Below are 23,196 nucleotides of genomic sequence, written 5' to 3' on the forward strand. Positions count from 1 at the left end.
GGACCCAAGTCCTCAGGCATCACCTGCCAGCTTCTAGAATGCACATCAGCAGGAAGCTGGACTGGAGGCGGGGGACCCAGGACCTGACCCGGGCACTGAAAACACAGAATGACCTGGGAACCACAAACAGCAGCTTGGCCGCCGCACGACACCTGCCTCTCTTTAAAACGCGAAATGAAAATAAAACAACGACCAGAGCTGAAGAAAACATTCAGAACAAAAAGGACTGACAGACTTGGCCAGACTCGTTCAGTCCAGGATGAAAATAAAATTCACACTCCTACAGCGCTTTTCTTTTTTAAAAAAATTCATCATAAAATAAAACGATGTCTACAAAGCTACAAAGTCCCAGAAGCCTTACTGGGCACAGCAGTAAGTAAAGTGAGCGAGGCAGAGAATCACAAGAACCGGCCCCAGAGCTCCGCAGCCGGGCTGTCCCTCCCTCAGCGTGGTTCAGAGGGACCCACTGGGCCAGACTGCACAGACAGGTGCCGGTGAAGGGGCTGAGCATGGCTCGCAGGTGCCGGTGACCGGGCTGAGCGCAGCTCGCGCAGGTGCTGGCTGGCAGCGCATGACCCAGAGGGCCCGGAGGAAGACTCGAGCGCAGGGAAGGAGGGTGGACGGACGGGAGAAGCCCACGGGAGCAGCATGAAGGGAAAGCGTCCCCGCGGCGGACTTGGAGCCGCGGCCGCTTGGCTGTCGCCAAGGCACGTACCAGTTCTTGTTCCACTTGTGTGCGAACTCCACGATGAGCAGGAGCTGGATGAAGATAAAGATGAAGGCTCCGACGGCTCCCACGTAGCGCCAGGCTGCAAGAGACCCACCGCGGGCGGTGAGGCGCCCGCCCGTGTTTAGCTCATGGGAGTCCTCAGCACAGCTCACTACCACTGCCTGCCCACAGCACCTGCAACACGCTCAGGCCATGCAGCGATGCAACACACAGGGTGGGCTCTACGCTCCCTGCCCTACACGCTCCCTGCCCTACAGACGGGGAAGGCTCAGGCCAGACAGACAAAGGCACAGCCAGGCAGAGGACACCAGCTGCACAGCGTCCACACTCAAGCCAGACCCCCCAATAGACGCGGCGATTCCAGAAGCCTTCGAGGACCCACAGCGTAGAAGCCACAACAGCTGCCAGGACCAGCAAGTCTCAGATCGTATTGGGGGAGGGGTCACCAGAGTCCAGTGAGGAAAAGGATTTCCGACTTGGGCGGACCATGGCTCAGGGCTACTCCCGGCTGTGCCCCAAAGTCGCTAGGGCTGTGGCTAGACCACGTCGCGTGGCTCATGGCTCTCTATAAAAACTGCCCGGTGGCTCAGGGGACTGCCGGGACCCTGCTCACCCTAAGCATGCTGTTCCAACACAGGAATGTACCTCTGTGGGGAACAAGAGCCACCAGCCAGCGTGTTAGGCATGAGCAGAGCTTGGATCTAAAATCCTTAGGTAGCGTTGGAAAACCCAGCACGATCCTAAAGACGTAGCTGGACACTGACATGGACGGATCCGGGGCTAACAGCCGTTCCTCAGGGACACAAGGAGCACGCACCCGGGAGCTTCATCGGGAGAGTGAGTCTGGCTGGGTGCACAGCGCCCGAGCCACTGAAATCCAGCCTTCTCACACGAGGAAGGGCCCCGCGTCGGCTACCATGGAAGCCTTTGTATTCAATGAGCTTTGGTAAAAACTCTATCAGTTAGGAATGGATGAGGATATTTCAAAAAGCTCATGGAAAATTGTATCACAAGATAACGTTCATTCTGAGGCAGGGTGACTTGGAAACCCACGCACGCTGGTCATTCGACGACCCACAGCTTCCTGCAAGGTGAGGTTAAAGCCAGACTGGGAGGCGCCCAGCTCATCCGCGAGAGCCGCAGCACATTTTAGTTGCTCAAAGCCTCGTGGTGCCCCCTGGACTGGCAGGGGTCCCTCAAGTTGGCAGCTTAGAACTGTCACATGGCCAGGGGCGTGAGCAGGCGGGGAGGACCCAGCGTGGGCAAGAGAGGCAGGAAATCCCCTAATGTGTAACATCAAAGGAAACCTGGACTATCTGGGTGAACCCTTCGCCAAGACAGCGAGTCCCGCTCGGTGCCCCAGAGCCCCGGTGAGTACCGTTAAGAAAGGTCTCCTGGTCGGGGATGAAGAAGGCGCCGGAGCACATGGCCCCCAGCAGCAGCAGCTTGAAGAACCAAAAGCTGCGAGGGAACAAGACAAGAGAGAGGAAAGGCATTTCAGTGCGATTCCGGGCAGGACAAGCCCCTGGGAGGCAGGCGGTGTCCTGCCCGACCCTGCCACTGGAGGCGCTGTCCCCAGATGGACAGGAGCTGAGGGACTGAAGACGCCCCCACCCCATCATTAGCCAGCCTCAGGCAGCCTCTGACCCTGCAGGGCTGAGGATGACCCGATGACCCAGGGAGGCCTCGCCCCAGGCGTGGTGACAAGCCCCCGCCCCCCAAACCAACTGCAGGAAGGGCAGGGAGCCTGCGGGGGGCAGAGGGGACCGTGGACCCACCCGTTGTGAATGTGGGCTCTGCAGCTTTTGCTGTTGCTGATGTTCAAGGTCAGGAGGCAGAAGAGGAAGAAGAAGCAGGCCATCCCGAAGCAGACTCTGTACACCGCCGAGTAGCCCACCAGCTTCTCGCACTTGTCGCCAGCACGGATTCCTTTGCAGATGTCCTCAAAGAAAGGGATCTGGGGAGAAAGGTTCAGGGCAGGCTGACCTGGGTCGTTCACTCGGCCTGCAAGGCTAAGACCCCCTGGGCAAACGGACCACATGGGCAAGAGACCAAGAGGGAGGAGAACAGCACACAGCCCACACCTCGCACTCGGCTGTCACCTGCCCCGGAGGACTCCTGAAAGCCAGCAGCAGAACTTCCAAGCTACCTTTGCAATACAGGCACATGTTCTTCCTGACCTGCACCAGCGCACCTAACAGTCACAGCCTGGCAGGTAGTGAGTTCTGGTTAGTTCACATGTGTAAATGTATACAATGTATTATGTATATTGTACCTATACAATGTATCTATACAATGTATATAAGTATATGTGCCACATATACCCAGAACACTCACATGCTCAGATGGCACTATAGACATAGATATACATTTTCCTATCTTTTCAATCAGTTAACTTTTTTTTTAGCTTTTTAACTTTTCATTTCAGTCGCAAGGCCGAGATACAGAGAAAGAGAGAGAGAGATTTTCCATATGCTAGTGCACTCCCCAAATGGTCTCAAGAGCCAGGGCTGGGCCAGGCCAAAACCAGCAGCCCAAAATGTGTTCTGGGTCTCCCACGTGGGTGGCAGGGACCCAAGAACTTGAGCCATGCCCTGCTGCCTCTCAGGGTGTGCACCAGCAGGGCGCTGGCCGGGCAGCGGAGCTGAGGCTGGAGTCAAGCCCTCTGTAGGGCATGCGGGCATCCAAGTGGTGTCTTCCTGCTGCACCACACCCACACCCACACCCAGCCTCCTAAAATAAAATATGGTCCAGGCACCATGGCACAGCAGGGTAAGCTCCGTTTACACCTACATTCTGCATCAGAGCGCCTGTTTCAAATTCCAGCCACTCAGGCTTCTGATCCAGCCTCCTGCTGATACACCTGGGAGGCAGCAGATGACCCAAGGACTTGAGCCCCTGCCACCCACGTGTGAGACCCTGTTGGAGCTCCTGGCTCCTTGCTTCAGCCCAGCCCAGCACAGGCTATTGCTGGCATTTGGGGAATGAACCAGCGAGCAGAAGATTTTTCTATTCGAGGTCTCTCCCTCTCTCTCCCTCTGCCTTTCCAACATATCAGAGACTATCTATAATCCTTTACTCAGTGAAAATCCCCGAGATGGGATTCTCAGGAAGGAAGGAGGCTACTTCAGCTCACAACTAGGAGGCTCACACCCAGGATCGGCAGCCCCAGGGGTGTCTGGCGGGGCCAGAGGATGGGGGACGAACAACCACCTGGCGAGCCAGGAAACAGAGGGAAAGGATTCGTAGGAGCCACCCTCCAGAGGGCAGGACCTCCGGAGGGCAGGACCCCTGGAGGGCAGGACCCCCGAGGGCAGTATCCCCAGTGGGCAGGACCCCCGGAGGGCAGGACCCCCAAGGGCAGGACCCCCGGAGGGCAGGACCCCCCAAGGGCAGTATCCCCAGTGGGCAGGACCCCCAAGGGCAGGACCCCCAGTGGGCAGGACCCCCGGAGGGCAGGACCCTCCCGAGGGCAGGACCCCCCCCCAGAGCAGGACCCCCAGAGGGCAGGACCCCCTGAGGGCAGGACCCCCTGAGGGCAGGACCCCCTGAGGGCAGGACCCCCTGAGGGCAGGACCCTCGGAGGGCAGGACCCCCAGTGGGCAGGACCCCCAGAGGGCAGGACCCCCGAGGGCAGGACCCCTGAGGGCAGGACCCCCAGAGGGCAGGACCCCAGTGGGCAGGACCCCCAGTGGGCAGGACCCCCGGAGGGCAGGACCCCCGAGGGCAGGACCCCTGGAGGGCAGGACCCCCAGTGGGCAGGACCCCCGGAGGGCAGGACCCCCGAGGGCAGGACCCCTGGAGGGCAGGACCCCCAGTGGGCAGGACCCCCAGAGGGCAAGACCCCTGAATGGAACCACCAGCCCCCTCCCCCAGACAGGCCAAGTCCCCACCCTTATTCCACCAACTTTCCATTTACGGCTTGTAGTCTGGGGGCTCACAGTCCAAGATCAGTGGCACCACCAGTCTGGCCTCCGATGAAGGCAGAACACGTGCAGAGACGCAGGGAGCAAGCAGCTCTTCCTCCGCCCTCGGAGGGGTCTCACCTTAGAGCGGCACCGTGGCTCAGCGACGGGGGGCTCTCCCCCAGCTCCCAGTCCCATCTCCACCTCCGGACACCGCCCTGCAAGGCTCCACCCCCAATGCACCGTCACCAGCATTAACCCACTGGCCATTAGCATCTACTGAGTTTGAGCCGCTCCCACTAACATTAAGCCATGTGGGGCTTTACTAATATTTTTCTTTGCATGTAATGAAGCCAGCCTAATTCTCCATAACTGTACATATAACCTTCTTCTCTTAAAGGAGTCAGAGCTCCTGATTTTTCTTTTTCTTTGTCTTTTTTTTTTTTTTTTTGGTCAAAGCAAGAAGTAAATATTTTAGAATTCTCCAATATATAAATACAGTGAGTAAAGTGTTTCCCATGGTCAAAAAAAGAAAAAAAGACAACGAGCTACATGGAGCTTTCCCTCCCAAGTACACAAACCACCACCTCGCCCTTTGTAACCGCCGTAGGGCACCTCGGTCAGGCCGGGGAGTCACTGCCACACGCCGATCCTATTACTTCTGTCCAGTGGCAGCTTTTGTGTCATTTGTACCTCTTGCTATCATTCAGCAAATGCTGCTGCGCACGCACACGGTTACATCATGCGTGTGCACATGGTTACATCATGCGTGTGTACACCGTTACATCACACATGTGTACACAGAAACATCATGCATGTGCACATGGTTACATCATGCGTGTGCACACGGTTACATCACACTGTGCTGTCATGTGGGTGGACTCCTGAGCTAGGAGACAGGCAGTGTCTACACTTTCAAGTTATAAAACCAAATCCCCCTTCAAAGGCTGCAGCAGCTTACATCCCAGTCCCACCAGGAACCTGAGACTCCCCCGTTCCTGCCTGACCGGCCAGTCTTCAGGAAGCCGAAACCCAGCACGCTGCTGGCACGTGCGTCCTCGTTGCTGGTGGAGCTCAGGATCTGTTCTCACGCTGCTGCCCTGCAACTCGACCCACTGGAGCCCGCCACGGGCTCCAATCCGGTCGGTGTGACGCTGGTTTACCCAGTCCAATTACAAGGATTCAGTGGAGAATCTGCTCGCGTTAGCAGAATCATCAAATTCTTGCTCAGTGAGAACAGGCAGTGAAACCGGACCCTGCGAGCTAAGAAACGCAGACTCGAGACCCAGCACGACCTTCAGCTTCTACTGTGGAGCAGCAAGACACTTCACTGAGACTCCCAGACAGACGAGGCTGGACGTAGCCAGAACACGGGACACAATGCCACGTGTGTCCCTGACTGCTGGCCACAGTCTCCCCTGCTGCTAAGGCTGCCATTCCTCCACCTGCAACGTGGGGATGGCATGGAGCTGGCCAGGCCGGCACAGAAGCTGCCAGCACTCTCCTGCTGTTAACCAACACCCAGCTGCGCCCCTTGCTCCCTCCCTGGGTAGGGACTCAGAGCCCGCACGGCTGACGGCTGAAGGCCCTGGCGACCCTGGCTTCGCCTTCTGATGCAAAACTCTTTCTTATCAACATCAAAGTTGAATAATCTTCAGGACAGAACAGAAAGTTAGAAAATCACGTTACAGTTGCCATTCACAAGACCAACGCTGGCAGTTTTCAAACAGGGCTCAGAGCTGAAGGGTGCTAAAGAGCTCGGTTTCGTCTTCAGAAAGTCTTAAAGAAACAGTAACAACGGAGGCAGCCAGGGCTCCCGGGACCCCGCAGGCACAGGAAGAGGGGCTCGACTGCCCACCCCACACAGTCAGGGCCATCACCGCATCTGCTTCCCACACACTGCCGCGAAGTGGCTCAGACACGAAGGCCATTTCTGAACGTGAGGCTGTCACGGAGGCAAGTCCAATGCCTGGCTTCCAGCAAATCCCTAAAACCGCAGATCCTACACCCAAGCAAGACGTAGAGGACCAAGGAGGCCCGTTTCTATAGCTGGGCCACTGGAGGGGAGTAAGATCTCTCGGGCCAGGAACACTCCCCTGACTGCTCTTGAGAGTGCTAGCTATTCAGGGGGACCGTACGCAGAAGCAGGGAACACAGCCTTCCCCTCCGAGACGCGCACTCTGCCAAGGACAGGGGCCCTTCACAGAACTGCTCCCCGGGACCGTCCACACGGGACACAGCCTGCAGTGGGCAGGCAGCTCCTGGCGCCCGCTGCACTGAGTGGCACACGCTGTGCAGGGTGCCTTGGTGGGCGCATCCGAGCTCTGAGCTCCATTGTGAAGCCTCTGTTGGCTTCCCCGACACACAAAGGTCCCGGAGCGCTGGGGGGGAAAGGCTGAGCCTGCCTGCCCTACCACACCCCACGCTGCCTGCGCCCGTGCCGACTGCACACAAATAGCGGGTGACTGCTTCCGTCCAGCAGCAGCTAGCGCAGCGCCTGGGACACGCCCAGACCGCATGTGTCTCAACAGGACACACTTACACTGGAACAGCTCTGCCTTGGCAACAGCTGAGGCCTCAGGGCACACCAGGTCTCTGGCTCAGCACTGTGGCGAGGAGGACATGGAACCGGAGCTGCCACCTGGGCGCACGGTGGCCACAGCCACACCTGAGGCGGGAAGGCAGGGGTGAAGGCGCTGGCAGGGGGTGCAGCTTGGCGCGTGGGGGCACCCTGCTTGCTCTCCGTCCTGCAGGGTGGAGGGGCACGGCGGGTGAGGAACAACAGGCAGGCGCTTCCTTCCCGCGTCTGGCCTGGAGTGGGCGCCACGCAGGGCGGAGGACAGTATGCGTCCTCATGGGACCCAACTCCCAGTGTGTTAGAATGGAGTTCAGCTCTTGTTTCCCTCCCTTCTCTCTTCCACTCCATCAGCTTCACTAACTCCTGTCTGTGCCCCTCACCCCCAAGCACCTGCACCTCACCCAGGACCTGGGGTGCAAGCGCCAGACACCCTCAGGGCCCAGTCTCCCGGCCCCTTCTGTGTCTGAAAGGGTCCTCGCCAGGTGTAGTGACTGCAAATTGCAAATCCACCACTCGCTAAAGTTAGTCCCTGAAAATACGAAGTGGTGCCGCCGGCCCCGCACGGCTCTCATCATGGGACTCACGAGGTCATCTGCTTTCCCAGTCTGTTGCTAATTCCCCAACAGACATCTTCATATTCTTCTGACAACACCTCGGTCTTAACCAACAGACAACAGCTTGAGGCTCGGTCTCATCTGGAGAACCTCCAGGCCGGGGCATAAAACAGCCACCACCTGCAGGGAGCCCTCAGACCTACACAAGCCACTTGGCCATCATCATCATTTCCTAAAAGACTCGGTACTGCTGACCAGTCCGAGGAGGGTCAGGAGCACTGGAGAACAACCAGGAACTGAACACGTCCCCAGGAGCTGCACACACACCTCAAAGCCCCAGCTTCAGTAAGAAGCTTCACCCCGAACCCTTCAGCTGGCGGGCTCCCTGCTCTGCGCTTTGCAATAAACACCTCCCTGCTTCCACTGTCCCGGGCTTGGTGATGGGCTTCCTGCATGTCCGGCAAGCAGACCCGGTTCCGGGGGCTCCTACAACCCCTCCAAGCAGGCAGAGGGTGGTCTCCGTCTCTGCTCTGTCATCTGCACAGCTCCTTTCTCCCCCAGCCTCTTCTTCTCCACCCCTGCTCCCCAAGCCCGCTGCTCTCCTCGCCTCCTGCGGGATCCATTGCTCGGAGACGCCAGCAGGCGTGAGCAGCCCCTGTTCACGGCGCCCAGGGCCCCAGCGCTTCACCAGAGGGCGGTGTGTGGCCCTGCGTCTTTCACCAAGAAGAGCGGGCCAACATCCCCCACTGCGAGTGCCGACCAAGGCCCCTTTATGCTCCCTGGTGACACAGCGATTTCAGCCCTTGACAGGCGGTGAGTATTTTTAGGCATAGACACTCCACGTGGAACAAGTTGCAAGAATTTTTAGCCAGGGGAAGAATTTGCTCTGATTAAATATTTGCTGTTCTAAACGCCAGCCCAGTTTTAGGAAAAGAAAACACGCAGCACACAGACTCTGCGCTGTGGGACAAGAGGACGGGCCCGCCAAGGGTGTTGCCTCTGAAGTCGGGCTCTGGGCACACACACACACACACACACACACACACAGTGTCTGTGCTGGTTCTGGACAGGCCTCTGAGAGCTCCCAGCACTTAAAATAGTCAAGCTCAAAGCCACCAAGGATCAAGTCAGGATAAACGGCTCACACGGATTTGTGGTCCCAATTCCACTGCTAACCCGAGCAAGCTTCGGCTCCCCTCTCTGTAAAACGAGATAATCCCAGCGCAGCTCTCGCCCAGCGCAGCCCTCGCCCGGCGCAGCTGCCCAGGACCCCCCTGAATCCCAAGGCACTCTTGGTTCTGTGCAGGATCTGTCAGGGGAGGGAGCTGGGTAGAACGGAGCACCACAGGAGACTGACGCTTTACTCACTCAGCCAAAGGATTCACTTTCAGCAAGGTGGCTCCTTCCCTGGTACGTCTCTGTACGAACTAAGTTCCAGAAAAGAGCCCTAACTTGCCTTTCTTTTTAAAGATTTATCTGTTTACTTTGAAAGGCAGTTGCAGAGACAGAGGTCTTCCACCCACTGGGTCACTCTGCACAGGGCTGCAGCCTGGTGATGAGCCAGGCTGAAGGCAGGAGCCTGGAACTCCATCCAGGTCACCCATGTGGGTGGCAGGGGCCTAAAGACTTGGGCCATCTTCTTCTGCTTTCTCAGGTGCATTAGCAGGGAGCTGGATGAGAAATGGAACAGCTGAGATAGGAACCCGGTGCCCACATGGGATACCAGCATTGCAGGTGGCGGCTTAACCTGCTCACCACAATGCCGGCCCCTAACCTACCTTTCTTTCACTGACTAAGCAGGACCCAACATGGAAGTGCATCTGGGGGCTGGCGCTGTGGCACAGCAGGTAGAGCCCCCACCTGCAGTGACCTCCCCTCAGAGGTCAGGGAGCAAGCCCTGGGGTTCTCCTGTGACCCCAGGGAGTGCATCCCATATGGGCGCTGGTTCTAGTCCCAGCTGCTCCTCTTCTGATATTCTCTGTTATGCCCTGGGAAAGCAGCAGAAAATGGCCCAAGTCTTTGGGCCCCTGCACCCACGTGGGAGACCCAGAAGACGCTCCTGGCTCCTGGCTTTGGATCAGCCCAGCTCTGGCCATTGCAGCCATCTGGGGAGTGAACCAGTAGATGGAAGACCTCTCTCTTTGTCTTGACTTCTCTTTGTAACTCTTTCAAATAAATAAGTAAAATAAATCTTTTAAAAAGTGTGTATCTGGGTTCAATCAGGGAGAACATTTCCAATATGCAGACACAATTTGTATTCAGATCAGGGGAAGACAGGTAGAAAGAGACACCTGATGGGGTGGTGCTGTGGAATAGTGAGGTAAAGCCCCTGCCTGCAGTGCCAGCATCCCATATGGGTGTCAGTTTGAGTTCTGGCTACTCCACTTCTGATGTAGCTCTCTGCTATGGCCTGAGAAAGTAGCAGAAGATGGCCCAAGTCCTTGGGACCCTGCACCTGCATGGGAGACCCAGAAGAAGCTCCTGACTCCTGGCTTCGGATCAGCGCAGCTCTGGCTGTTGTGGTCGTTTGGGGAGTGAACCAGCAGATGGAAGACTTTCCTCTCTCTCTCTGCCTCTGCTTCTCTGTAACCCTGCCTTTCAAATAAATAAATAAATCTTTTTAAAAAATGTTTTTAATTTTTTTTAAAAAGGAGACACCCTTGATTCTGCCCACACAGGGAAGATGCTAGCTATGACCCCCAATCACCTTCAGCCTCAGGCACACACTTAAACGAGGGAACAGCTAGAGAGGCCACTGGTCACCCTGGCCACGGTCCCAGACGCTGCAAGAACACAGAGGGCCTCTGGCTCTTACAGAGTGCGGGAGAGGGTTCCATCACCGCATTACTGGAGAGCCTGGGAAGTGCGTTATCAGCAGGGCCCATTATCCACACATTCCATTACGGCACACTTCTACAGCAGGGGGAAACAAGCAGCAGAGGAAGAAAGGCCAGGCTCAGGGAAACCAGAAGAACTCGCTCTGCAGGTCCCCGCTCCCCTGGGGGCTGAGCTCCCCTTTCTCAGATCCTCTCATCTGTGCTCCTCACGATGCTTTGCCTGAGCCATGGGAACCATGGGGAGCACTCCCCCTCCCTGGGTGGCCTCCGTCAAGGCTGGCTTCTCCGTGAGCAGCTCCCATGCCCCTTGGGCACCTGGGAGCTATTCAAAAACACAAACAAGGGCTGGTGTCACCACGGCTTGGGGCGCCTGCACCCCAAATCAGAGCATGGACTACTCTGTACCTCCTGGACCCCCCCATTCCACCTGGGAGGCAGTGCTGCAGGCTCAAGTAGGTGGGTCCCTGCCACCTGCATGGGAAACCCAGATGGAGCTCCTGGCTTCTGCCTGGCCCAGCCTCAGCCGTTATAGCCATTTTGGGAGTGAACCAGCACAAGGAAGATCTTTGTCTCTGTCATTCTATCTTTCAAATAAATAATCAGCAATTTAAAAAAAAGAAGAAAAGAAAAGAAAAAGAACAATAACAATGGGCAGGTGCTTGGCCCAGTACTTAAGGCACTGGTTAAGAGCAAAAGCAAAAGGTTCAAGTCCCTGCTCTGGTTCCCACCTCCAGCTTCCAGCTGAGACAGACCTTGGGAGGCAGCAGTAATGGCTCAAACCGCTCAGTCCCTGCCACCCGTGTGGGAGACCCAGACGGAATTCCCAGCTCGGGCTGCTGCAGGCATTTGAGAGGTGACCGTCTCCCTTTTCAAATACATAACTTAAAAATCAATGAATTAACATTTTTTAAAAAGAACTTCGGTTTCCTTCACACAAAGCGTAGGCCCTCCTCCCCAAAGTCTCCCCTTTAGAGAGAAAGGACGGAACTGCACACCAACACGTGGCGCTCCAGGATCTAACAGAAGCCAGCAGACCCCAGCCCCGGGGCCGCCCACGTAAATTCCCACTCGTTACTCGCTGCAGCCTCTGCGTCAGGTCCGCAGCCGCAGGGCTCACCTGCTGGCTCTGCACAGGAACGCACCCACACCTGCAGGAGCAGGTGGAGGGGCTGAGGGGCTGGGGGAACCCCGGCTGAGGAGCAACCCAGCAGGCCAAAGGCAGGGGCAACAGCGATGGCCGGCGCTGCAGGCGGAAGGCCGGCATGGGCCTCCGCCACCGCCCACCAGACGCGCCCTCGTCGGAGCTGGTGGAGCTGGTGCGGCCGGAGCGAGGCTTGCCCGGCTCAGCTGCAGACCTCCCACAGCCATTTCTGGAACAGCACATCAAGCGCCTTCATTTGTCTGCCCACAGAGGGCTTTCTGGAGCGGGTGGGAGGGGCGGGCGAGGACATCTGTTACCTCCAGGGCTCTCATCTCTGCGGCTCCGAAGCCCTCACCCAGGTCCCGCAAACAGCCTGTGCAGCCACAGTAAAACCCACACAGTGGGAAGCCGACCCTGACTCGCTGGCTGACTGCAGGGACAGCCTGACCCCTCAAACCAAACCCCAGCGACACCCAGCCCAACACGGCTACGAGCACAGCACCAAGGCACCTGGGCTCTCCGTCCCCTCAGAGGTCAGGGAGCAAGCCCTGCGGTTCCCCCGTGACCCCAAGGCTGCCAGGGTGAGGCCGAGCTGGCACAGCTCCAACTCTCAAAGCCGCTGGCCGGGCCTCAAGGGCTCCTCCCCAGCCTGAGGCCCAGCGTCCCAGGGGTTCACCTGCCCGAGAGGCCCACCCTCACTGGTGTACGCCCAGCACGTACATGGGAATGAGTGCATGGCGTGGCTGTTAAACCAAGCAACACCATCACCATCGAAGATCAAGACTGAACTGCTGTCGGCCCCTTCCCTGGGGGCACACTGCCAGGACCCCCATGGGTGCCTGAAATAGCAGGTGGGTCCCAACTCCATATACGTTTTTCCTTAAGCATTCACACTCAAGATAAATTTATAAAGAAAGCATAGAGGTTTGCACCAACAACCAGTGTTGAGTGGAACAACTATAGGAATCTATCCTAATACTGCCAGCATCACTAACCTCATGCTTTGGGGACAGCATGAAGTTAAATAAGGGTCATGTGGACACCAGGTGGGACACCACATTGGGCCACTGGACTGTCCCCTCCAACCCACATCCAGCTAACGGGTCCTGTACTCTCCCCTGAAGGCTGCTTCAAGGCCTCTGTCAGAAGTTAGGGAGGGGCCGGCACTGGGGCAGTAAAGCCACCGCCTGCGGTGCTGGCATCCCATATGGGTGCCAGTTTGAGTCCCGGCTGTCCCACTTCCTGTCCAGCTCTCTGCTATGGCCTGGGAAAGCAGTAGAAGATGGCCCAAGTGCTGGGGCCCCTGCACCCGCATGGGAGACCCGGAAGAAGCTCCTGGCTCCTGGCTTCAGATCAGTGCAGCGCCTGCTGTTGTGGCCATCTGGGGAGTGAACCAGTGGATGGAAGACCTCTCTCTCTCCCTCTGCCTTTCAAATAAAATAAGTAAATCTTTAAAAATAAATAAATAAAGCAAGCTTAGGGAAGGTGTCGAATGATCAGGGCCGGGAACCCCTCCACCTCCCACCACCCTTTCTCACGTCCAGTATCTCACCCTCCTCCCACGGCCCGACCAACCCTGAGAGATCAGCCCACATCTGCGGCTCCCGGAAGACTGCGGGGGCGGGCCCCACTGTGCAGAGCAGGGCAGGAGTCGGGTTTCTGTTCTCCCACTCCCCTGGCAGGCGCACTGCTGCTGGACGATCACCAAACCTCCTTGGCCTTGCTGCAGACCGCGACGACTCAGCAGGACACAGGGCAGTTCAGAGAAGCGCAAGCTGGCTCTTCCCACCCCAGCCCTGTCCTGCAGGTGGGGGCTGGGTCCCCAGGGAGGGGGCGTGGAGGGGGAGGCGGGTCTCCTGCTTTCTCCCACCTGAGGCTGTGTATGTGTGGAATGCAGACTGGGATGAAACTGTCTGGAACGTGTGCCCAGGGCCAGCGCTCCTGGGAGGGAGGGCACCCGCTGTCAGCTCCCTGCAGGTGCCCCAGTTAGCCACAGAGCAGGGGGAGTGGCCCTCACTGCTCTACAGAAGGGGCGACAGCCTTTCAGCTGGGACTCACTTTCAGCCCCGCACCGTGATACAGCAGCACAGGAATGCAGGTGCCCCTGGGAAGCAGCACCCAGCACACGGCCCACCGCGGCTACGGCTGGCCAGCACAGCTCTTGGAACACTGACCCAGCAAATGCCACGTTCAGTGCCAGACCGATGGCCCGCCCCAGCGGGAACGCCCAGCACTCTGCGTTGGGACACGGTTCCCAGTGCTGGGGGTCAAAGCGAAGCAGTTTCCAGGGGCGCTTGTTTGCTTTAAAGAGGAGGCCACACAAACACAGCCCGAAGGCAGGTTCTGCTGCCCACGCAAAGCCCCGGAACAAACAAAACACAGTGTCTGCGGCTCTTCCTTATTTTCTACTTCAGACGGGCAGTGTTCCCTGGAGCTGGGCTTCTGGTGTCAAACCAGGAAGGAAGCAGGTGGGGGAGAGAAGCCCAAGGCAGGCGAACCCTCTCCCCACACTGCGCCCAGAAAAAAGGGGAGGAACGGAGGAAGGGGGTGCTCCCTGAGGGCCTCCAGGCCACCCTGTGAATGTGGCCCTGCAAGGACACCCAGTGCCAGCACCACATGCGGCTCCTGGCCCCAGGTGCTAGTTGGGGCTCCACCTGTCAGAGACAAGGTGAGGGGCAGGAGCAGAGACAGCACGCGGGGTTCTAGCACCTTCACGTCTTCCAACAGCATAGTCAGAGTTCTAGCCTCCAGAAAGCCATGGCCATCTCTGCTACACTGGCCGTCACACGTGCACCGTCCCCCATGCCCTCACCGGCCAGGCCCCCTGCAGGCACTGTCACATCCCCGGCCTCCCTCACACAGCACCTACACTACGATCCTCTGAACTCTTTGGGTTAAAAACAGGAACCAAAGCAGCTCAGCTACCAGAGTTCAGGGTCTCACTCAAACTGGATCGCGGCCCCGTGGACTCCAGGGACCACTGAAGACATTCACACCCCTTATCAGAGCGCCTATCTTCAAGTCCTGGCTCCAGCTTCCTGCTAATGCAGACCCGTGGGGGGGGGGGGGGGGCACCAGGGAAGTAGGTGGGCTCCTGCCACGCACATGCGCACATGCGAGGCCTCGCCCGAGTTTCCCAGCTCCCAGCTTTGGCCCTGGCCTTGGCATTGTGTCAGCTATTGCAGGCATTTGGGGAGTGAAGCAGCAGTCCTACCTGACTCTCAAGTCAACAAATAAATATGTTTTTAAAAAAATCGGGGAGCTGGTGTGGTGCTGCAGTAGGTTAAGCTGCCACCTGCAATGCCGGCATCCCACACACTTTTGATCCAGCTCCCTGCTAATGCACCGGAGAGAGCAGCCAAAGATGCCCCAAGTCCTTGGGCCCCTGCCACCCACGCAGGAGACCCAGATGGAGCTCCAGGCTCCTGGCTTCAGCCTGGCCACTGAGGACATCTGGAGAGTGAACCAGCACACAAGATCCATCTCTCCCTCTAACTAGAGGCCTTTCAAATCTTTCAGCAGAAAAAATCACTAGGGTGTCTCTAAGGAAAGTAGCTTCTATGTTCATCCGTGGTTGCTGCCCTGTGGTGACCCCGGAACTTGGAACAGGGCATCACCTGGGAGAGAGACAGAAGCAGAGGGCACGCTCGGTTCCCCAGGATGGTCAGGAAATCTGAAGGAAGGTGGGGCACAGGAGAACAGAGCACAGAATGTGGGGGACTGGCCTGGCCGAGTCACAACCACGTGGAAGGCGGAGTAGAAGTCTGACATGCCCCAGCCCGTCTGTGGGCAGCACGCACTCAGCACTGGACCTAGAGATGTGGTGACGTGTGGGGAGCAATCCGGACTAGACTGTTACTGGAATTAAGACTTATTCTATGCATCTGCTCTCCCACAATATGGCGTTGGGAGAGAAGTAAACAGCTTCCGCACAGCTGCCTCGAGTTCAACTAATGAGCTGTAGGACTTGCTCCTGATTGGAGGAGAGCAGCGTACTCGGCGTGTGGGCAGCCGAGTTGGGATTGGCGGAGGAGGACTATAAAGGAGGAGAGAAACGGCATGCACCGGGAACATCTATGGGGAACATCTAAGGGAACCCGTGCAGCCCCCGAAAGAGCCGGCCGGCGGTGTGCCGCTCCCCTGCGGAAGTGGGGAATGCGGCCAGGGGGAACTGCCCTTCCACGGAGGTGGAAGGGATAGTAGCCAACCCGGGAAGAACCAGCAGCAAACCCGGGGAGGGCCGAGCAGACGAAAGAACAGCGCAGGGTCCTGTGTCGTTCCTCCACGAAGAGGGGGAGCGACAGTGACGGAGAAAGACTGTGTCCGTATCCCCAGCACTGCCCGAGGACAAGTGCACCTGGCCCCACGAGGAGGAGTAATCAGGCCCGACAGGAGCGAGCTGCCCGGGGAGAACATGCGGCAGTGGCTAAGGCACAGCTGAGAGGGGCCGTGCCTGTGGCATACGGTGAAAACAGGACAGACACAGAGCGCAGACAGGGGGCAGGGGAGGCCCAAGCCCTCACACAACTGCAGGGGACAGAAATCGGCAGGGAGCTCCTCATTCAGGATGGGGCTGCCGGGCCGTCCGAGCAATCCCACCCCCGTGCGTCGCACACTCAGGCGCAGGGGTTCCCAGACATCCGCCGGCAGCCACACTCAGAACCCTGCTGCCCAGAGCCTACAGGCCTAGCAGACCCTGGGCAAGGCGTCCAGGTATCCAACGGAGGCTCCGCTGCCATCTCGGATGTGGGTCTGGCGAGTTGGGGGTGGGTCTGGCTGACTCTGGCCCATTCTAGGGAGAGAACAGCATGGAGGAGGTAGGGCAGCCACAGGCCCGTCACTCCCAGAGCCTGGACATTCCCTCAAAGCCTGCTCTACCCTGTGACATCATCCCGGGGACAGCAGCCACCCCAGGCAGGCAGTGCTCACAGGGGAACTGCCTGATCCCACTGGCAGGAAGCAAAGTGCACAACAGAACCAGGGTCCAGGAGAGACGGATGCTGCAAGCGGACAAAGCCCGACACCCTCTGGAGCAAAAGAAGGAACAAAGCACTGCGATCCACATGACGCCAGCGGGGGCCGGTGCGGTGGCGCAGCGGGTTAAGGCCCCGGCCTGCAGTGCCGGCGTCCCACATGGGCTCCGGTTCAAGTCCTGGCTGCCCCACTCCTGATCCAGCTCCCTGCTAACGCACCTGGGAAAGCAGCAGAGGATGGCCCAAGTCCCTGGGCCCCTGCACCCACGTGGGAGAAGCAGCTCCTGGCTCCTGGCTGCACATCAGCCCAGCTCTGGCTGTTGTGGCCATCTGGGTGAACCAACAGATGGAAGAAGACCTCTCTCTGTCTATACCTCTCTCTATAACTGTCTTTAGAATAAATAAATCTTAAAAAAAAAATTGAAGCTGGTGGCAGCCTTGGCGTTTACGGCAGATGCACAGCCCACCACAGCACCAAGGCCAGGGGTCTCACATGACCAGAGCCCTTCCCCCACTCCATACACCCCACGTCCTGGTATTGCACCTAATTCTAGCTTCTGAGAATATAAAATATACAAAATGCAGCCATCTTCAGGCATCCTGCGGCCAGGGGGATCATGGGAAAGAAAAGGGATCCAAGGGGTGAGCGGCGTCTCAGGCTCCTCCCACCCAGCCTGGCTGCGCTCTGGGGGCCTGGCAGGCCCTGAGCTCCCTTCTCCAGCACAGGCTGGGCTCCAGAAAGCTCCCTCCTTTCTGCTCCTTCCCCAACCGCCTCCCTCGGGCACCCGGACCTGCCGTGTCACCGTCTGCCTTCAACGCACAGGTTACATGTGCATCCAACAGGTGCAGCAGGAACTACTCTCTCACCTGTTCCTTTTCCTTTGTAATCTACTTCAGGCAGGCAGACAGGGGAACTCCCATCTGCTGGGTCACCACCCCCAACCCACCCCCCTGGGGATGTTGACAGCAGCCAGGGCTGGGCCAGGCAGCAGCCAGGAGCTCAGAATTCAACCCAGGTCTCCCACCTGGGCGTCAAAGACCCAAGCACGTGAGCCACCGCCTGCTTCCTCCCAGGGCACGTGAGCAGGAAGCCAGATGTGGAACAGAGCAGGACCCAGGCCCAGGCTCTCTGATGTGGGATGAGTCCTAAACAGCTTCTTAGCTGCCTCCAAAACAGATTTTTAATCTTTGAGACATCAGATACTTCCAGTTTGTTCTTACTTAGATTACACGGTTTATGACAAGAATGACCTGCAAAAAACAAAACAAAATAGGGCTGCTATATTTTGAAGTGGAAAGACAAGTCAAACCCACGCCCTATCCAACCCACACAGAGGGGCTCTCACCCCCAGGTCTCCCCCAGGTCCCTCTCACATGGTCTAAACTCGGGTATACTCTGCAAGCCACCACAGAGGGAGCTCCCCACCTCCCTGACCTCTGCACCAAACACCCTGACTAGCCAGGCCCCGCCACCACTGGCCCTGCAGCCCCTGACCGGCACCCCAAGGCCCCTCCACCCCTGGCCCCACCGCCCCTGACCGGCACCCCAAGGCCCCTCCACCCCTGGCCCCACCGCCCCTGACCGGCACCCCAAGGCTCTTCCACCCCTGGCCCCACTGCCCCTGACCAGCACCCCAAGGTCCCTCCACCCCTGGTCCCACCGCCCCTGACCGGCACCCCGAGGCCCCTCCACTCCTGGCCCCACCGCCCCTGACCCCACCGCCCCTGACCGGCACCCCAAGGCCCCTCCAGCACCAGCCCACTTTCCTGACCCACACTCCCCAGGTCACGTGACTGTGGCTAGGCACCTCGGGCACAACAGAGACAGGAATGTGGTGGGAGGCCGTGACTCCCTCTCCCGTATGATAGACAGCTCTGTCTCCCCTCCCAGGCAGGACCGCGGGCATCTGCGCGGCCCACAGGGCGAGTACTGCAGAAGCCCAGTGTGCATCCCACAAGGAGGCCTTTCAGCGCTGCCAGAGGTGAGGTCAGCACCACCCCTAGGCCACAGAACACGCTGACTCGTCTGGCCAGCTGATTGGCTCGGAGACGCCCCCAGCAGGAACCTCACTCCCTACGCAGAGGTCCTGCCACGGCTTTGTAAACAGGCACTCGGAGGTCAGCAGCAGCCTCCAGGGGTCGGGGTGGCGCCAGGTACACATAGCCCCAGCCTCATCCCCTCCCCACCGCTCCCCACCGCCCCCCACCGCCCCCGGCCTTTCTTTTTTGGTTCTGAGATGACAGCTCCTGCTCCAGAATAAACAGGCCTTAGCACTGAAGCCCGGACTCCCCCACCCCAGCACTGAGGCCCGGACTCACCCACCCCAGCGCTGGAGCCCGGACTCACCCCCCCCAGCGCTGAGGCCCGGACTCACCCACCCCAGCACTGGGGCCCGGACTCACCCCCCCCCCAGCGCTGAGGCCCGGACTCACCCCCCCAGCACTGAGGCCTGGACTTACCCACCCCAGCACTGGAGCCCGGACTCACCCACTCCAGCGCTGGAGCCCGGACTCACCCCCCGCCACAGCACTGAGGTCCGGACTCCCCCACCCCAGCGCTGGAGCCCGGACTCCCCCACCCTCCGCGCGCTGCTCTCCATCCTTGGTCCCCGCCCCCTCCTCATCCTCAGCTAACTGTTAGAAGCTGAGAACTCATTCAGCCCGGATGCAATCCCAGCACCGCCGAGTGTCTGGAGCCCTTGGGACCAGGTGTTTACATCGCTGCCCAGTTTCCTGGTCTGGATCGGGGGCAGGGACAACCCAGTACCTACTCAGGGGGGCACAGTGCACGCTATCCAGGCAGATATAGAAGAAAACCTGCTGAGAATAAAACCTGGGACTTGGGACCACTCACAGACATTAGTTATTAAAACACTATTATTATTATTATTATTATTCATACAGTGTCACTTCTCCCAGGCAACATCTGTTCCTTCAACGTCCCATCAGCAGTCAGCACAGACCCGGGGCAGGCATTTGCCTGAACAGCTAAGATACTGGTCAAGACACCGCATCACACAGCTGAGGGCCTGGGGTTCAAGTCCCAACTCTGGCTCCCGACTCCGCTCATGCACACCCGGGGAGGCAGCAGGTGTAGCTCCTGTACGTGGGTTCCCTCCACCCCCTGGGAGATCCAGATGGGGTTCCTGGTTCCCAGCCCAGGTCCTGGCCCATCTGTGGAGCGAACCATCACATAGCAGCTTCTCTTGCTCCCTCTCACAGATAAATTCGGGGTGGGGGGGAGACAGAAGTATAGCTACCAGCTGGAGCTGTTCGGGATTATTCCACTGGACGAGTTACTTGAATGGTAATTAGGTGTTAAAATCATTATGCAAAACTGTGATGAAAGCAGATCCAAAAATACACAGCTGTGGCTCCCAAGTCATCTCTGCTCCAACGTGGGGACACCACTTACGGTCCCAGACCTTGTTTCTCGGATGCCAGGCATAATTCTAGCAAGGAAAAAAACTCCTTAGAAGCTGGGGCCACACACAGAGAGCTGCCTCACTCGGCACTCCCAGGGGATCACAGCGGGCGCCAGCCAGCGCTTATGGAATATAGAACACTACACGACTGGAAAACCAAAGGCAGCGGACAGAACGCGAGGGGAAGCACCCTTTGCAGGATTCCGTTCACTGATTTTTTGCCACAAACAAGACTTAGTGACCAGATTGGAGTAAGGGTGCCCAGCTCCCAGGGCAGGAGGCGGCCTGGGGTCTCAGCCCCCTGTCTCCCCGGAGGCTGCACCCTCTCTTCTAACAAGAAGCTGTGTGTAGGAGGCAGGCCCAGTGCAGTGGCTATTCAGGGCCAGCTGTAAAGCAATCTGGGTGGAAACAAAGTTGCCATTTTGACTGGTTTCCACCCTATTCAGACACCAAGCACAATGATAAATGTGTTACCCAAGAGAAAGCTTCAAGGATAGGATACAGGTGGAGGGAACACTCCTTTCCCAGTCACTCATGGTAGGGGGCCATCTTCACTGTGGGGGCCTCCTGTGGGCCTGCCCCAGCCCCTGCTCCTGCACGGGAGGTGCAGTGCTGAGTGCTGAGTCTATGTGGGTGCCACGGCCTCCTGTGGGCCTGCCCCAGCCCCTGCTCCTGCGCGGGAGGTGCAGTGCTGAGTGCTGAGTACTGAGTACTGAGTGCTGAGTCTGTGTGGGTGCCACGGCCTCCTGTGGGCCTGCCCCAGCCCCTGCTCCTGCGTGGGAGGTGCAGTGCTGAGTGCTGAGCGCTGAGTCTGTGTGGGTGCCATGGCCTCCTGTGGGCCTGCCCTGGGCCCTGCTCCCCTGTGGGAGGTACTGTGCTGAGTCTATGTGGGTGCCACGGCCTCCTGTGGGCCTTCCCGGGGCCCCTGCTCCCGCGTGGGAGGTGCAGTGCTGAGTGCTGAGTGCTGAGTACTGAGTGCTGAGTCTGTGTGGGTGCCACGGCCTCCTGTGGGCCTGCCCGGGGCCCCTGCTCCCGCGTGGGAGGTGCAGTACTGAGTGCTGAGTCTGTGTGGGTCCAGGTCCTTGAATGCCGACATTCCTCTGCCCCCTTCCTGGGATGAAGCTGCCCCCCCGACCTTGTGTGCCACCCTCCCTGGCAAAGGCAGGTGGCCCTGCCTCGGCACTGGTGGCCAAGTCGGCTCACTGAGTGAGGGGCAGCTGAAGGAAGCCACCTCCCTGCAGGCAGGAGCCCCGTCTCACCTCAGCCCAACGAGGAGTAAAGGTGAGGTGCTGGCATCCCCCTGCTGACACCCTGGTCTTTCCTGTCAATGGGGTCAGAGCCTAGGCGGCGCCCTCAGAAGCCCACCAGAGGCCCCCGTGTGAGGCCGATCCAAAGCCCCACAGCGGGGAAGAAGGGCATGTCAGCTCTGCAGCCATCAGCACCAGGCGCCAGGCCAAACACCACATCCACTGCCAAGAAATCCGGCTCTCAGCCTGGAGATGCCACCCTGCGGGGTCTGTCCAGGAGGCAAACACGAGCCAGGGTCCCTCCCCATTCCTGGGGGAACCTCAGGGCCAGAGCAGGCGGGCATCCCAGGGCCAAGGACAGGCGTCCAGGAGAGGAGGCTGTGCGTTCATCAGGACAGCCACAAAGGTGGCGGGGACGAGTCCCACCCTCTGAAGGAGGCCGTCCCCACCCCGACCCCCAGGGGCACCCCACCAGCGCGAAAGGCCAAGGCCAGCTTGGCAAGAGACTGAGCCCCACCCCACCCGGCCCTCCCAAGCCCATGCCGCAGCGGGAGAGTGGAGGGACAACTCACGTGGCGCCTCATCTCGTTGGCCACAGTGTGGGACATCATGACGCAGCAGAGCACGGCCACCAGGATGAAGTAGAGCGCGTACATGAAGCGTGTGCTCCGGGACTGGCGGATCTTGGGGCAGCAGCCGCAGCACAGGGAGCAGCCAGCGGAGCCGCAGCAGCAGGCCAGCTGGAAGGGAACACGGGGGGCTCTCAGCACACGTGGGCGATGGCCCCCGGAGAGGCGGTGGGCTTCGGCCCCGCTCCCCACACAGGAGCCCCAGGGATGTCCTGGGTAAGAGGAGTCTGGGGCACAGTTTCAGCACACCCCCACCCAGCTCTGGGGAACACAGGGAGTCAGGGCCCACCTCCAGTGCCCAGCTCTGGGGAGCACGGGGAGCCAGGGACCACCTCCAGCGCCCAGCTCTGGGGAACACAGGGAGCCAGGGCCCACCTCCAGTGCCCAGCTCTGGGGAGAGAGCACAGGGAGCCAGGGCCCACCTCCAGCACCCAGCTCTGGGGAACACAGGGAGCCAGGGCCCACCTCCAGTGCCCAGCTCTGGGTGGGAGCACAGGGAGCCAGGGCCCACCTCCAGCACCCAGCTCTGGGGAGGGAGCACAGGGAGCCGGGACCCACCTCCAGCGCCCAGCTCTGGGGAGCACAGGGAGCCGGGGCCCACCTCCAGTGCCCAGCTCTGGGGAGCACAGGGAGTCAGGGCCCACCTCCAGCGCCCAGCTCTGGGGAGGGAACACAGGGAGCCAGGGCCCACCTCCAGTGCCCAGCTCTGGGGAGGGAGCACAGGGAGCCAGGGCCCACCTCCAGCACCCAGCTCTGGGGAGCACAGGGAGCCAGGCCCACCTCCAGCGCCCAGCTCTGGGGAGGGAACACAGGGAGTCAGGTCCCACCTCCAGCGCCCAGCTCTGGGGAGCACAGGGAGCCAGGGCCCACCTCCAGTGCCCAGCTCTGGGGAGCACAGGGAGCCAGGGCCCACCTCCAGCGCCCAGCTCTGGGGAGCACAGGGAGCCAGGGCCCACCTCCAGCGCCCAGCTCTGGGGAGCACAGGGAGCCAGGGCCCACCTCCAGCGCCCAGCTCTGGGGAGCACAGGGAGCCAGGGCCCACCTCCAGTGCCCGTGATGGAATCAGCTGTACCCACACAGTGGCCTTCCTGAGGTCTGCGGGCCATCCTAACCAGGCCTAGCCAATCTCTGAATTTACAAAGAGGGCAGGGAAGCCCTGACTGACAGTCAAGCAGTC

At 59.3% G+C, this 23,196-nt stretch overlaps 1 protein-coding gene across 3 annotated transcripts in view; it reads right to left on the reverse strand.

The window, feature by feature from the left end:
- The window catches only part of SERINC5 (serine incorporator 5), an 87,452-nt gene that overhangs the window by 25,048 nt on the left and 39,208 nt on the right, over window positions 1-23,196 (reverse strand). For all 3 annotated transcript variants that reach the window (XM_051854068.2, XM_051854069.2, XM_051854067.2), the window contains 4 exons: window positions 21,963-22,130; window positions 2,509-2,687; window positions 2,109-2,191; window positions 716-809 (listed from right to left, as the gene is read on the reverse strand). In XM_051854068.2, coding sequence (XP_051710028.1) covers window positions 716-809; window positions 2,109-2,191; window positions 2,509-2,687; window positions 21,963-22,130 — 524 coding nt within the window. The remainder of the gene's footprint in view (window positions 1-715; window positions 810-2,108; window positions 2,192-2,508; window positions 2,688-21,962; window positions 22,131-23,196) is intronic.

Source organism: Oryctolagus cuniculus, chromosome 14 (assembly GCF_964237555.1).
Source record: "Oryctolagus cuniculus chromosome 14, mOryCun1.1, whole genome shotgun sequence".
NCBI classification, from domain to species: domain Eukaryota; kingdom Metazoa; phylum Chordata; class Mammalia; order Lagomorpha; family Leporidae; genus Oryctolagus; species Oryctolagus cuniculus.